Source organism: Chionomys nivalis, chromosome 14 (assembly GCF_950005125.1).
Source record: "Chionomys nivalis chromosome 14, mChiNiv1.1, whole genome shotgun sequence".
NCBI lineage: Eukaryota > Metazoa > Chordata > Mammalia > Rodentia > Cricetidae > Chionomys > Chionomys nivalis.
The window spans coordinates 8031746-8048227 of NC_080099.1; the positions used below are offsets into that span (position 1 = coordinate 8031746).

Sequence of the window (16482 nt, forward strand, 5' to 3'; positions counted from 1 at the left end):
TGTCCTGAGGATTTTACCCCTCCTGTCTTATGCTGCAAAATACCCACACAGTGTGGGGGGGTGAGAAGTGGGCGTGAAGCATTGCCTGTATAGACACCAACAAAGCAGAGTAAAGCACGTGCGGTTTTAACATGTGACATGCCTTGCTGCAGGAAAGGTCTGGGATAGTTTATTCCAAGGGTTTCTTCTGCAAACCCAAAGGATCCACATGGAAGCTGCTGGTCACATGACTGGCTGGGGCCTGTCAAAGGAAAGAGTGACCTCATGGAGGAGGTGGGAATCAGCGCAGGCCAAGCCTCCTTCTACGCCACTGGCCTGGATGACAGAACAGCTCTCTCGCCCAGTGCCAGTGCTGCGCACACCTCTGCAGCACGGGACTAAGGACTAATGGTGTGGGAGGTCCTTCTGCCTATGGGTTGCTTTTATTGGTTAATGAATAAAGAAACTGGTTGGCCTGATAGGGTGGAACAGAGTTAGGAGGGGAGAACTAAACTGAATGCTGGGAGGAAGAAGGCAGAGACAGAGAGACACCATGGAGCCACTGCTGGAGATAGATGTGCTAAAACTTTGCTGGTAGGCAATGACCTCATGGTGATACACAGATTAATAGAGATGGGTTAAATTAAGATGTAAGAGTTAGCCAATAAGAAGCTAGAACTAATGGGCCAAGCGGTGATTTAATTAATACAGTTTCTGTGTGATTATTTTGGTTCTGGGTGGCCTGGGTGAACAAGCAGCTCCCTCCTCCAACAGACTAAGACCCCTGTCCATGCCATGCCTCTTTTCTTGCGTTGGCATAGCTATGGCATAGGTATGGTGGCCTGGCCGAGCACCATAGACCTGAGCTTCCTTTCCAGGGTGGTGCTTCTGTCTGTTTTCCCTCCCTTCGAGTTTCACTGACAGGAAACCCTTGTCCAGTCAAGAAGAGATGAGAACAAACCTCTACTTCAAACACCCAATTCCATTCTACGGTTCATGGACAGCAGCCTCCACGAGTTCGTGAGGTAATGGGAACGTGACTTCTGCCACAGCGTGAGAATGCCGGGAGCTCAGGCACAAGAGTCGTAGTGGTTCTTTGGTCTGGGCTCAAGTAATATGCTTAAAGAAGCATTTAGACTTTGGTCTAGGAGAAAGCCAAGTCTACAAACGCCAGTATACAGCTAAACACATCTGCACAGCCTCACTAGGTCTCGGCTTCCTCCTGGAAACAAGAAAGCTGGCTTGGATAACCCTCAACCTCTTGGAAATCTCAGAGTTTTATGATTCTGACTAGCAAGAGGCTCAGTGCTATGCAAAGTCTTAAGCAAGCATAGGTGTGCATAGGAACAGACACTAGACATGAAGGGTCGAAGAGCCGCTTGCTGTGGAAGCTCACACCAGGAAGACTCGCTTCAAGTTTAGGTTTGTTTTCCAGCCTGTACGTCCCAGCCGTCTAAGCCTTGAGTCTGAATGCTGTCATCTGTGTCTAAATGCGCGCCAGTGGTTATCCTGAACACCAGAAACATGCGCCTTCACATCTTTTTATGCAAAGTAAGTGTAACCACACGAATGTTTCCATTTGATCCTGAAGGGATCATTAACAATCCTGACAGCTGCGGATTTGGCTCAGCGGTGGGTGGAGCACTCCCTTGCATGCACAAGTGGAGTTCAATCTCTAGGCCTGGGGAAAAAAATCCTGGCAGATGTAGAGGTCACAACACTTGATGCCTTTTACAGAGGGGCCACGTAACACCAGGGGATCCTCTATCCATTCCCACAACTGAGGGTAGTGTCTGAGCCCGCCTTCCCCACCCAGGTCACCTGGTAGGGCCCCAGCTCAGCTACCTGAACCCGCAAGCCTGTACACAGGAGCCAGCCTGAACACTTGACCTGTGGGCTGGCTGCGGTCTTCCCACACTCCATCTGGGAGGGAGGAGAATGACGTCGAGGGATAGGTTCTATAGATCATTCTGGAGCAGGAATGACAGGGCTGTCAGCTCCGGGCCCTGCTCCTAGCAAACTGAGTGTGGAAAACTGGACTCTCCAGCACTCATTTCCTAACAGAGAGGATGTTTTTCCGGTTCAGAAAGGCCCAGGGAGATGATGGGTACACTGTGTGTCCTATGTACTCACTAACATGAGCTGGGAAGCGCCCTCCTGTACACTGTGTACACTGTGAACCCTGGTCAAGTCACAGAGGTGTGGGCTCCGCAGTTCCTATGCCTTTCCCACAGTGTCTGGGCACAGGAGCTGGGGATGAGATACAGTGGGTAAGATGGTCACAGTCAGTGGGCAAGGGCCCGGGGTCTTTGAGTGACATTTTGGCATGAGACAATTATTTCTCAAGTGATTTGCGTTTTGGAAAAATGCAACTCCTTGCCTTTGATCTAGAAGATCGGACAAGGCCGCAGACAATTATAAAAGGGCTCCACTGACTCTTTATAGGGATCTGCACCTTGAGGTAGCAAAGACTAAAGCATTCTGAAGTGGGTGGTGGTAGGCTCACCTAACAATGTGCACAAGCTGAATGCCACTGAAACACGTATCTAAACATGGCTAAGATGATAAATTTAAAATACATATTTTATAAAAGGCAAATCAATATGTGCTAGTATTATCACTATCCTTCATAATTTCATAAAGCCTACTAACTTAGACCCCCACAGCCAGCTCCACGTGGCTGAAATGTGTCTGGACACAGCCAGGGTAGGCACACCCCAGATCACGGCTGCACAAAACAACACTGGAGTAAACAGTCCTGAGTTTCCCCTCTGCATGTGTCTGTTAGCGGCAATAGCACGGCTGGAGGGTGAGCAGGGCGCACAGGTGGTGACCCCTGTGCCGAGCCATTTTCCCACAGGGGAGGTGCGACATTCAGAGATAAGGGCAAAACAGGAAGAGAAAAGTGCCGTGCAAGAGGAAATCCAACTCTCCCTTACGTTTCTGGAAAAAAAGAGTTCATAGTGGAAAATTTTATATCTCTGGACTCTAAACCAGACTCTGGGCTGCGAACCAGACGCAAACCATGTCTACAGTGAACTTGTGAACATAATGCACAGAAATAAGGGTTCCTATGCTTTCAGGTGACAGTTTAGAGTTCCCAATGTGCTGAGCCAGGGAGAAGTGGGGCCATAGGCTATGTCCCAAGGTTCCTGGGGCTGAGAGCTGGGGTGAACCCAGACTACATAAAGCCACACATGGGGAATGAGGTCTGAGGGCTCCTGAAGTCAGAATTCATACACAGGAGGATGCGCTGGAGTGACATGGATGGGGGAGAAACTGAGAGGAGGACTGGGAGACCCTGTGGAGACTCAGAATGGCACTGTAATGGGATGTGCTCAGTGACTTCTCTTGGGGGAGGCCACCAAGGCCGTGATACTACTACAGGGTATCAGCTGTGAGACAGCAGGACACAGAAGTGACAGTGAGACCAGTCCAGCTTAGCTGGGGCCAGAACTATCCTGGGGAATAGAGGAGCGAAGCCAGGCAGAGCGTGGGAGTTGTCCACACGCTGGAAGACAGGCTGGTCTCTAGCAAGAAAAGTGGGGAAAGGCAAGCGGATACCTGGGTGCTTCAAGCCCCGCATCGGAATGGGGAAAGGTACCGCTCAGGTGGTTAAAGCAGGGATCTGGAAACCGTGATCTGAGGCAGCGTTGCCCTGCTACCCATGGCTTCCTATGGTCTCCGTCTTCTCTATTGAGTCCTGAAAGGACAGACTGCAGGATGAGCTGTGCATGGGCCTGGCTGTGCCTCCCAGGACTTGCAGCTCCATGGCTATCACCTGACGGAGGTTATCTTTGACTTCATTAGCCCTTTGAGTACAGTGGGATTCAATATGGGGAGAGAGTCCAGTACCTACCCAATTCTCCCCAGCAGTTTTGGCACTGGATTCAGAATTACATTCAACTTGGTATATAAACGGCTCCTGATTTGGCAGCCCAACAGTCAGACACAGGAGTTTTTCCCCAGGGGCTCCTAACCCATGTACCAGCTCCTCAGTGAGCGCCTACTGTTTGGAGGCCTTAGTGAGCGCCTACTGTTTGGAGGCACTCATGGAGACCGCAGCTCCCAGCATTCCTACCATGTCTTCCCAAGTCCACACTTCTGCTGCCACCTCGGAGCTGACATTCACCGTATTCCCCTCCTTGACATCCTACACGACTTTGTGCCTGTCCCAGCTGTCTCTGTTCTCATTCCACAGTCCAGTCTCCAGTGACACCAGCACTGCCTCCTCACACAGCCTTCTGAGCTGGTCCGATGCTGTAGCCTTCTTTCCCATCCCTCCTACCCAGCATGCCCTGCTCATCCCGAGGACAAAGTGCACTCCTGGGGCAGCAGGACACTTAAGGGCAGAAGCCTCGACCTTGTATCCCTAGGAGGCAGCAGAGTTCCAAGCACACAGCAGGCGCCTAATAAGAGAGGAAGCCCTGTAGCCGAGTATCTACCTGGACCACTCCTCCAAGTTCTGGGTATTAGTGGGAGTGCATGACAAGCCGTCAGTGCTGCTGGAGGTGGGTAACCACAAGGGGAAGAAGGGCCAGCTCTGTGTGGTGATAATAACGGCCTATACACTGGGATTCTTGTGGACGGCTCTAGATTTTGTGGGATAAAGTTCAAGCTGGCTGGCCTAGCAGCCATCCAGGCCAAAGGGGACAAAACAAAACTTTGATTTCTGAGCAATCATGTTTCCAAAACCTCTGTGCTGAAACGAATGACCCCAGGCAACACCTGTGGTCAGTGACCCAGCTGGAACCGAGAAATTTCAGTTGCCCTGCTGAGGGTGGAAGGAGGCATGCTGGATCTTCACTTGTTCCAGCTAACAGGAGACGTTTCTGCCAAACCTCACCAGCTGGAGTTCATGCCCTGACCTGGATGTGAGTGGGGTTCATGGCAGGTCTACCCTGTGGTTAGCTCTGGAGACCCACCGCAAACCTCTGGACAGCACAGTCTGCATGCCTTGTCGGGAGGTCCCCCACCAGCTTCCAGGCCTGCTCCCGCCTCTGCTGGCCTCTCATGAGGTCAAGCACCCACTCTGCAAGTGGTCCCCGGAGATGCACGACAATATTCCTCATTTTCTCCCCCACAATTACCGAAATCACACCACTCAGTTTTCATCTAACGCACGGCCCCCACCAGCAGAGTCGGGTGCCGAGAGAGCCAATGCCATACTTGATCAGCTCACCGCAGTACCCAGGAGAGGCCACCAAGCTTTGGGGGAAATGGACAAACATTCCAGTTTGCACATCTAGACAGTTCCACCATCAGACAAGACCCCTTTGGGAGTGTTCCAGTCCCTGAGCAGTATCCGCTTGGTGCAGGCGGGGTACGGGCTTACCCAGCAGTCACTGTTGCTGGCTGAAGAATTCCTCACCTCTAAAACAGCCAGTAGCACACACGACAAGACCCTTACTTACTCTTAAATTATCTAGTACATTATTTTTAGTCAACAAATATTTATTTCGAAGACATCTTGTCTGAAAACCAATCACTCTGGCTCCAGGTTATCAAAGTCTAAGTTTATATATAAACCTATGTACTATCACCCAGTGAGTGACTCTCACTGGATGTCACAGAGAAGAAACAAGATGACAGTTTTGAGCCTTCTAAAACATTGGTCAAAGTGACAGCAACTTAATTACCCCATCATGTGAACTGCTCCCATGAGATGTATCCACACTGCCAGGTGACATGTGACAAAACGTCAGCCTCTAGACAAAGGTGAGGTCGACAGGAACATCAGTGAACAGCAGCTGCCAGCGGAGGCGGGACCCGAGGGTTGGGAGAGGCCCACCATGTGTGTATTCCAGTCGTTCTGGCAGGCGGGCTGGCCTTTGTCACTGTGTCCAAGAAGAGAAATTTAAAGGCTACAAGTGTCCACAGGACATGGCCATGTTCAAAGATGCTTCGGATATTACACTGAGATCCTACCGAGGGTAGGAACACTGGCCTTGTACACCTTTGCTCAAAACCTACCATCTAATCTGACAAGAAACTGACTGCTCAGTAAGACTGCTCAGCACAGCTTAGAAGCTGGGAACTCAGCTACAGAGGTACTGGTGGCGCTTATGTTCAGCATGACAGGGTGATGCTCATCCACACAGAGCTGCAGAAGGACAGAAGGACATTGCCAGATCAAGACAGTCTCCATGGCCTGACCACACTGGCCTATGTATGTGATACTGTAACTAAGGTCTGGAACAGTTTTGCCAAATGCTAAATGTTGTCTTGGGGCAGGGGATTATTTCCTTGTCGCCTGAATTTCTTTACACAAATATGTCACAAACAGTGAAGTCTTAAAAAACAGTTCATAAAGCATTTCTCAATCAGGTCTATTTATAACACATGACACTTAGAAAGCAAGAACCCAAATTACAAACACTAGGCTCACTGTGGAAAAGCAGCTATAACAAGAAGGGGAAAAGCGTCAGCTCATTGGGTGCGAAACCTCAGCATCTGCACATCAGGTCCCTGCTGGGGGCCGCAAGGGACTATGCTAATCACAGACGAGCTGGATGAGAGGGACACAGGCAGACAGCGAGCCGAGGCTTAGGGGTGGCTGTGAGTGGGTTCCCAGGCAGCGACGTTCCTCCGGGTGGTAGGTACCTCTGGCGTGTGGCTTTCTACCAGCTGCCTCAGCACATTCTCCCCACGCCTACTCTGAGACAGGGCAGCAGGCCTGTTGTTTTCTCCATGTTCCCACGCCGTTGTAGTCAGAGGCCCCTTTGGCCTTTTTAAAAAGCAAAATAAAACAAAACAAAAACAAATAGAAAGATAGAGAGAGGAAATTTCCCAAACACGAGAACTTCTGGGAATCCGTGGCAGGCCCGAAGCTCTTATGTCTCCACCAGAGAGGTGCGAGCTAGCTCCATGCCCGTCCCTGCAAACCAGGGACATAATGATAGAGTAGGGTCGATGCAGCAAGGTTAGTACCTAGCACTCGTATCTAGTACCTTAGAGCAGTACTAGGCAGCTTCGGAGGAAAGAGTAACTTGGGGAGTTCCGACCGCCCACTGATGTTTCCTGCTAAGTAACCCTCCTACCAAGAGCCAACACACAGGAATCCAAGAAAAACAGTGAGCCGAGTTCTTGAGCCTGACACTTTAAAACTCTGTCAGGGTCTGTAACCAAAGTCACAACTGTTCTACTTACTTTGAAGAACAATTACTTACTATTTTTCCATGGCAACTTAATTAAATGAAATACAAGCAAAATGCAACCTCACACAATTTCTGAGAAGTCTAAGCATTTGCAAATGTGTTTTGCTTCTTCTAAAAACTCCAAAAGACCAGAATAGCTAAGAGTCACACTCGCAGGTGCAACATGTATGTTATGTTTATTTTAGGAACCCTCACCCCACCACTGCCCTAGCCCACCTTGCCCTGGGCAGGACCTGGAGGTAGACAAGATCATGGGAAAGGTAGGCAAGTAGAAAAATGAGTCACTGAGATTCACTAGGGCTGCAGCGGGGGCATGCAAACTCATGCATCCCGAGCCCTTTGTTCTGCGCCTGCTGTAGTCTTTACTCACATGCAAGAGCAGACTGGAAGCTGTTGTTCACCAAAGAGAAAGGCCCAGGATTTTTAAGAGTTGCCCTGGAAAGATGATTGGCAGAAGCCAACAAATGTAAAGGAAAGGAGTTTGACAGAAGCTGGTAGGACTGACACCAAAGGCCTGCCATCCACCCTTCCCAAACCTCCATGGACAGACAGGCTATGCAGCAGCCTTCACGGAAACATCCCCTGACCAGGACCCAGAAGGACAAGAGGCAGGTTGTCCCTGGCTGTTTGTCTGGGCCCCAAATGAAGCATTTTCTATAAGCAGGGACCTCAGACTTGTATGTACCATAAGCCCTGCCAGAAGAATGCTTGAGAATACTTGATCAGAATAATATCAAATATTCTACCTGGACGAGGCTCACACTTGGGACCCATTCCTAGCAGGACCAGCAGGACCCAGACCACAGCATAGTACAGCTGATACTGGGGTATGACATATACCTGAAGCATGGTCATACCCAGGCACAGCTCGGATCTGGGCATGGGCCACAGCTGGGTTCAGCAGACATTGGGGTATGGCTCATATCTGGGCCTGGCTCACACACGAGGGTTAGAAGAAACACCCAGGAAGTTTCTGACTATCAGGGAAAGAGAGGATTTTAAAAAACTTTCGAACAAATGTGTTAATTAAAAACTCAAAATATTCAGGACAGAATGGACCACGTTTATAGACTAGAGTTTCTGATGTCTCCATGATTCTATCCCTTGAGTGGGGGAGAACTCAAAGTAGTTATACATAGTAAGGATGGCTGAATTCTGGAAGTAAAGGCTGGAGAAAAACCTGAGATCGTGCTAAAGACCGTATCTCAGACCAGAAGAGCACTGTGACCGCTGTCAGCAGCTAACCCTGGTACCCAGCTCTGCTGTGATCCAGTGCATGAAACTGACTTATTAAAGTACACAATTTCATATTCACAGAGCTCTCTAGTCCTGAAACACTTCTGTCACCTGTGATGTGCGTGTGGTTACGTAGCTATCAGCAGGTGCCTGTGCACGTTTATGCTCAGGTCAGAGGCTGGCCACTGCACATCTCTCCTTGGTCACTCTCTACCTTTATTTTCTGAGAAAAAGTCTCTCGCTGAACTCAAAGTGCATCAGCTCAGTTAGGCTGGCTGCCCTTCAGAGACCCACCTTGCGCTAGCTGTGGTTTGTTTTGTTTCTGTTTTCTTCAAATTGTCATATGGGAGTCATCTGGGAAGAGGAAGCCTCAGTGAGAGCAGCCCATGCCAGACTAGCCTGTAGACAAACCTGTGGTGCATTTTCTTAACTAATGGTTGATGTGGAGTGTTTCACTGTCCTTCTCAGCCAGGACCACTTCTCCACTCTGTGGGCATGTTCTCCAGTGACCAGAAAACCACTGTTAGTATTGATCTGGGGTTACAAGTAAATACTAGAAGCAGGTAAGTTTTCAACTACAGATCCCTTGACTAACGAGCTAACGACAGGCAGTCCTGGGTGCTGGCTTCGCTCCCTCAGCACACTGTGTGACCGTCACTGCCAGAAGTAGTGCTTAGTTCTCTCCTGTGGCAGGGAAACATCCGCTTGCACAGATCCGTCCACTCAGGCATCTGCTCTCTGGCAGGTGGACTCCTGGGCTTTGTTAGTTCTTAGGCTTCTGTGCCTGGGACAGCGTGCAAGTCTCTGTGTGCACATGGACCCACACGCTTGGGTTCTGCTGGGAATTTTAGCTCACCTGTCACTGTCCTTTGTGGCTTGAGGAAAGAAATTATTGTAAGAGGCAGATTAAATGGTTTAAGCATAGTTGAGGATTTATATCAGTATGTATGAAGAATGCTTACTTTTCATTGGTAATTAGAGTTTCTTCTTGAAAAATCTGTGTCAGTCAGAGCTGGGAAGTTGGTTCCCATTTAAAAGCATGTACTGCCTTTGTAGAGGATTTGATTCCCAGCCCCCACATCAGGCTGCTCACAACCACGTGTAACTCCAACTCCAGGGGACCTGACACTTTCTTCAGGCCTCCATGGCACTGCACTCCTATGAACCAACCACAAGTGTGTGTGCACGCGTGCGCACCACACACACACACACACACACACACACACTTAAAAAAGTCAGTGTCAATACGGGAAGCTACCTGGGACTCAGAGGATTCACTGGCCTTTCCAGACCAGTGCCATGGAAGACAGTAGACTATGACTCTTGACATCTGGTGGCCTCAGGACTCCAACCACAGGGACACTGGATTTTCATGGCTATGAACCAGGAAGTCTACCCTGCAGACAAAGGTGTCCAGCTGTGTGCAGATGCACAGATGCCTGGACTCTTGCCCAAGCACAGTTACTCCAGTCAGAACCCCATGAGGGTGAAGAGAAGGTTCTGAGCTATCCAGAGGTATGAAGAGGGGCCAGGATGGTGCACACGGGCCCAGCCAAGAGTTCGTAGATATGAGAAGCCAACACAAATCCAGGAATTTTCCCAGCTCAGAAAGGACAGAGGGGGTCATGAGAAGGATCTGAGTTTATATACTCTGAAAAGCCTGCCACCAGCTACTCAGGGCAGAGGAAGAATAATAAGAAGAAAAAGCACACAATACTGAAAGGGTGCCATGCCTCAGCCTACACGTGGAAGGAGGGAAAGCCACCTGAACTGTGGGGAGGCTGATTCAGTCCCCCCTGCAGCATGCAGGCCTGAGCTGGCAGTCCTACTCCAGGTTTAGCAGCTCCAGACTGAGGGGTACACTTCACCCAAGCCAGCCTCTGCTGGGACTTCACTGGCCTCGCCCCACAGCCAGGAAGGATAAAAACATTAGCTTCCTTCATGATGGGTAACAAGGTCTGTGTGTGTGTATGCCAACTCCACAGAGCCTTTACCCCTTTACCTGCCCCTTGGGACTGAGGCCATGATCTGGGGTCACGGTGGCACAGCCAAGAACCAGCCCAGGGACCTTGTGGTCTGGTGGGGAGGAATCACGAACCACTCTAAGAACCTGTAACAGGTAACAGCCAGAGAAAAGAAGAGGACAGGCAGGCAGAGGAAAACGTGAGCTAATTAGAGCAGCCTGGGCTGGCTGCTGAGAAGGCAGAGCGTCCAGAGCAGGGTGATGGGCTGAGTTCCAGGACAGGGTAGTGGGATGCAGATGTACTTCAGGACCAGCTGTGGCTACCACAGACGACAGAGAAGGGACAAGAGGGATGCTGCAGGCTACAAGGAGCTGCAGGGACCATGAGAGTCCTGATTCCCGATCATCAGTAACACGCAGGTTCTACTGTAACACAGATGCCAATATGTTCTTTGTGCTAGAGAACTGGACTAAAGTAAGGGCAGGGGTCTCCTGCCGTCCCCCATTAGCACAAGGAAGAGTAAAAATCTCAATATTTATGGGCCACCCTCGGTTGGCATGCCACGTATTCTTAGGGACAAGTGGTGTCACCGCCACTCCTGTTCTGCAAACAACGACACTACGGTGCCTGACACAGAAGCCTGGCTAAGAATTATGAGGCCCACAGCCAGCCAGCTTCACGCCGTGGCTTTTCCGTTTCGTCACTCAGCACGCTACAGCTCTGGTTCTTTCCACGAGCTCAGAAAGGGTGGTGGAGCCCACAAGAAGGATTTGAGCTCACGCCTTTGGAAATGCCAGGCTGCTACCCAGGGAAGAGGAAGAAGGAACCGTAAATGATACCCAAAGGATGCTGGGAAAAGACACCTAAGGTGCCGCTCTTAGCAGCAGACATGGTTTGCGGCTGCACTACACAGCTCCTCAGTCTGGGGCACGCTGGATACAGAGGTCCACTCCAGGAAAGAAAGGTGCCCTTCTCCCAGTCAGTGCTTGCAATGTTCAAAGTAGGTCTGCCCCAGGAAGAAGGGTAATAACTAATAAACTGATTATAAAAATGTCCTTTTTCTACTTCTAAGCTTCCTCTGCAGTGGGCTCTTTCCTTTAACATCATATTCTTAAGCGACAAGGCTCTGCCAAGCCCAGATGTGAGAAAACGAACCCTGCAATGCACTCTGGGAGGCAAGCAGGGTGAGTGCACAGCTGCTACGCCCATCACCACCCTGCTCATGTCAGTAACTTATTTCAGCGCACAGTAGCGTCGGTTACATCAGCACTAGGGTTTTAGAGGTTAGAGGCAACCGAAGTTACAATTTAAAGCTAATATTTCCCCTAGTCTTACAGAGACATGAAAATACCTCAGTATGGTCCTCAAGTTTAATTCCTAAGATTCTGACAAATGCCTTTGTTACTGAATTCACTTGCTCCTAGTTAAAATGCTAAAATATCAGCATTATTTATTCTTCATAGAAGACTGAAATAATTTGTATTATTTTTCTTACATCTATAAAAGGCAGAGGTCAATATTATTTAAGGTGGAAAAGGAAGTTTAGCTGCTTTTAAGACCTTCAAACAAATTAGTATCGATCTAAAAAGTAATCTTGAAGCCTGCTGACTAGAGGCCAGAAATGGAATGTTAGCATCCTACACTAGTGGAGTGAGTTAACGCTCTATTTCCTTCCTAAGCGACTGCAGGGTGAGCAGGGCGCTGCAGCCTCCTCATACCTCGCTTCTGGATGAAGACCCTAAGCAAGGGGTTCGCACTTGAGACCGCCTTGCAGAAGTTGTCGTCATTGTTGATGGGCAGCAGGTCCCCGTGCACGTCAGCATAGCCGATGGTCACGTCCGTGTGAGGGATGTGGTGCGTGTGCACGACCAGCTGGTAGAAATCTTCAAACTTCCCGGGCTTGTGGCGGTCCAAGGAGAACCTTCGGAATTCGGCCCCAAACTACAAGGCAAGAGAGGTGGTAAGTGAATCGCAGGAAGAGTCCCGAGAAGAAGGCTCTGTGTCACGGAACAATGTGGTCACTAGCTCCCCTGGAGGCCATGAAGAGCCCCGTGCTATGGTCTTGTGACTGAGCAAGTCAAATTCTGTTTAAAATATAGAGAGTATATTTTTAATTTCGGTTTGAAGTAGCAGGTTTTCAGATAGTCTACTTTTAAAGGCTTTGATTTCAATTAGTCCTCTCCATGTTCCTCCCCCTCTCTGTCTAACCCTTTCCGCTCACAGAATCGACTTTCAAATTACCCATGCTCTACCACCGTCTTTCCTTCAAGTCTCCCCACCCACAATGGCCTCTTATTAGTTTCCCGGTTTCTACGGTAACTCCAAGTAAACACAACGCATTGGAGATCCGAAGGTAGGATCCACACACAAGGGACCACATGACAATGCTACGCAAACGGGGAAAGGCATCTACAGAGACTCTCAGGAGCTGCCACGCCTGCCCGGTAAAACGTGGTTGCTTGTGCAATGGTGGCACTACCGTTAGGGCTAACCAACCGCTTTCTGATTAGACTGAATGCCCACACCACGGGAGGGAATCCACGCTGGGCACTTACACCTGGTGAAAACCTATGGCAGGGAAAACAAAGGCCATATGGGGAACTGAACACTGCTGCTTAGCCAAACCGACAATGCCCTGAACTGCCCGCTAAATGCTGATGTTTATACCCACAAATACTACCGCAAGCCTTCACCAGAGAAGGCTCCTCCTAGTGAACAGTGACTGTAAGAAGGCGCTGAGGATAAGTGACCTGTGAGTGAGTTTACACCGCCCTCTAAAGCTCAGAGAGCATTGTGGGAGGGGACAGAAGGGACGAAAGAGCTGGAAGGCAGACAGAGGGGCTGTGACACGTGGTTTCTGGGCAAGACACAGCCATGCAGTCATGAACTCATAGTGGATCTGGACAGGAATGGGCCCTCTAACAGTCAGTCAAAGATGAAGGAGGAGCTTAAGGGGGCCTTACCCCTTGCTGATTAACTCTTTGCTACTGATAGATTCAGGGAGAGGGTAGTCATAGCCTTCAGTATACCCAATGGTGACACCACCAGGCTTCAGTAGACAGCTCTAATCCAATGGTCACACTGATGGTCCTGTTTTAAAATAAACGGGTCCCAAGACAAACCTGAAAGTTATCAGTCTCGGAACGGGGCTGTCAGGGAGGAAGGGGAGGCTCAAAAGGGATGGGAGAGAGAAGAGAGGTGTGAGTGAAGGAATAATCTGAATGCATTATATACATGTATGAAATCGTAGAAACAACAAAAACTATTTTTAAAAGTTAAAAAGGAAGGAAGAAAGAATGGGAAGAAGAAAGAACCGGCGTCCTTTCAAAAGAGCATCAACCCTCCACCTCTGGACAATCACTAGAGGAGCCAGACGCAAAAAGACCAGGGCCAACTTCTTCTCTGCAGACCCTGGCCCTGACCTAGTTGCCCACTGAGCCGCACACAGAACTTATGCCCACAGCATACGGGTCACCTCTTGAAGGATACAAGGAAATCACTATATGAGTCAGTCTGGCTTGAGGGTCTTGGCTCAGAATCGTCTTCAGTATAATCAAGAGGTAAATGAATGGGTTGTACTGTACACAGAGATGAAATGTTCGGTGTTACACATGAATAGCCACCAAATTATCTGGGCATCAAACTGGGCAAATCATCTCAAGACACTGAGGTTTGTGTCAAAAATCTACAATGCCCTCAGATTTGGGAATGTAGACAATTGTGTTTTTTGATAAGTTCTCAGAAGTAACTAATGCTAGTGTCTGGGGCTCACATACAGAGAACCAGTGGCCTAAGGGAATCGACTTCCAGAGCTCTGTGTGAAGACTGACCTGTTTGGGAAGCACTTGCTGTCCCCACGTCTTGCAGGCCACCCAAAGCAAAGCCAATCTCTTACCTACCTACGCTGCCCAGGATATCCAACAAAGGAACAATTTAGAATGCTGGCTTGGGAAAAGCTACATTCAGTGACTAGTCAGAAGTCTACTGTCTCCTCCTCCACACACAGTAAGAGGAGAAGTATGGCCCTCCCACACACTCAGAAGGGGAAGGAGGATGGCCCCAGACTTACTGTTTGGCTAGTCAAATTTATGAACGGCTGATGTCCTAGAAAGAGCAGAGGAAAGGGCTCTGTTCTATCCCCACCATTGTCAGAGGTACAGATTAAACATCCCCAGGCTCCCGTTACTCAGACAAACATGTCATCTCTTCTCAACACTTTACAACGGGTACCCCAGCAATAGGAGGCCTGGGTACAGCATGCTGGTCTTCACCCATGGGGGTGGAAAAGCTGTAAGATACAGTTTGAAAGAGATAAAGCCTACAACCCATGTTCTGTATGGTTTTTCCCTGATTTAGTTACCCAATCAAATCACAGCATATTTATTTGGGCAGTCGTCACGTTTCCCATCTGTGCGGCTACCTTCTGGTAAGTCTATGAGCACGCCCCTTTCTTCCCAATGAAGACATCAGGGACTGTAGCGATGAGTAATACAGCCCAGGAGCGGCTCTCTCACGTCCAGTCCTTGCCTGGGTGTCCTCAGCAGGATGCATGACTGTACACTCACCTGAGGAACGCCCTTCTCTGTGCTCAGCACTCCTCACCGCAGAGTCAGCACCCACAGTATGTGTGGACAGAGATCACACACTAAATTCCCAAGTTCCCTGACAGTGTTTCCAGCCCACTTCCACTTGGCAAGGAATCTACAGGCAGCTCACAGTGTTTTTCATGATTTTTAAACAATATTCCTAAAATGCGTACCTTCCTACAGTAATTTGGAAAGACGAAAGAATACAGACTTTTCTTGAGGTGAAAAAAGCCTGGTTTGTATCTGACCGTGTGACTGGCTTGTATCTGACCATGTGACTGGTTTGTATCTGACTGTGTGGCTGGTTTGCCACGTAATCAGATAGACTGTTATGTGTGTTTAATGAGGTCCAGCATTCTGACAGACATGTGAAAAGGTGATGTAATAAATCCATTTTATCTAAAAATTAATAATCTTTATTTTCCACTCAACATCAGATTTTAAAAAAAGGCCTCCATGCTGTGGGATAATGCTTTAGTACACTGTAAAGATCTGTCACTTGTATTGGTTTAATAAAATGTTGATTGGCCAGTAGCCAGGCAGAAAGTATATGTGGGGCAACCAGTTGAGAAGAATTCTGGAAAGAGGAAGACAGAAAGTCAGTTACCAGCCAGATGCAGAGGAAGCAGGATGAAAATGCTGCACTGAGTAAGGTACCAAGCCACGTGACTAAACATAGACGAGAATAATGGGCTAATTTAAGTTGTAAGAGATAGTTAATAATAAGCCTGAGCTAACAAGCCAAATAGTTTGTAATTAAGATAAGCCTCTGTGTGTGATTTTTTTTTGGGACTGAACAGCTGTGGGACCAGGCAGGACAAAAACTTCCATCTACACCTCTAAAAGAAGGAATTAGTAGGTGCATCTCAATGTCATGGAATTCTTGGTAAAGCCAAGAACTTTTCTACCTTCCAGAAATTGAGAGGATGCATGACTCTGTTGATCAGATGATAAGTCTTGCACATCAAGTGTCTTCTTCCTATCTGCTTTCATTAAACCCAGAAATGGTTCATATTGAATTCCCAGCAAATAAGTTATCTGAATGATGCTGGTAGTTGGTTGATTTGCTCTTGGCAGGTGACCCAGGGAGAGCCCTCATCTGCTCACCTGCTCACCTACGAGTCTTGGCGTCGACAACTATGGCAGTAAAGTACAGACAAAAAGACGCTTTCCATGGCCACTGAGCAATAATACCTTTCACTAAATGCAGGGTAAACACTGTAATACCTCAATCTAGAATTAGCCATTTTGGTTTTTTATTTAAAACTTTTCATTCTTTTGTAATTGTTCTTCAGACGGGGTCTTGCTATGTGGTCCACTATAGACTCAATTCTTGATTTTCCTGCCTCAGCCTGGCGAGGCAGAGTACGGCACCATGACTGCTTCATTTAGTCATTTATACAATCGCGGGTGATAATTACAGTGCATCTAAAATATGCCTATATCCCCCCCCCCCACAATGGTTTATGTGAGGCGTGTGCGTCTGTGTGCACGTGTGTGTTGCCTAAGCTGGTCTTGAACTCATGGACTTAAAATTTTCCCACCTCAGCCTCCTGAGTG

At 48.7% G+C, this 16482-nt stretch overlaps 1 protein-coding gene across 1 annotated transcript in view; it reads right to left on the bottom strand.

The window, feature by feature from the left end:
• Pard6g (par-6 family cell polarity regulator gamma) overlaps nucleotides 1–16482 on the bottom strand; it is a 63176-nt gene that overhangs the window by 22264 nt on the left and 24430 nt on the right. Inside the window, exon 2 of the mRNA XM_057788709.1 lies at nucleotides 12055–12277. Within this exon, the coding sequence (XP_057644692.1) occupies nucleotides 12055–12277 (223 nt within the window). The remainder of the gene's footprint in view (nucleotides 1–12054; nucleotides 12278–16482) is intronic.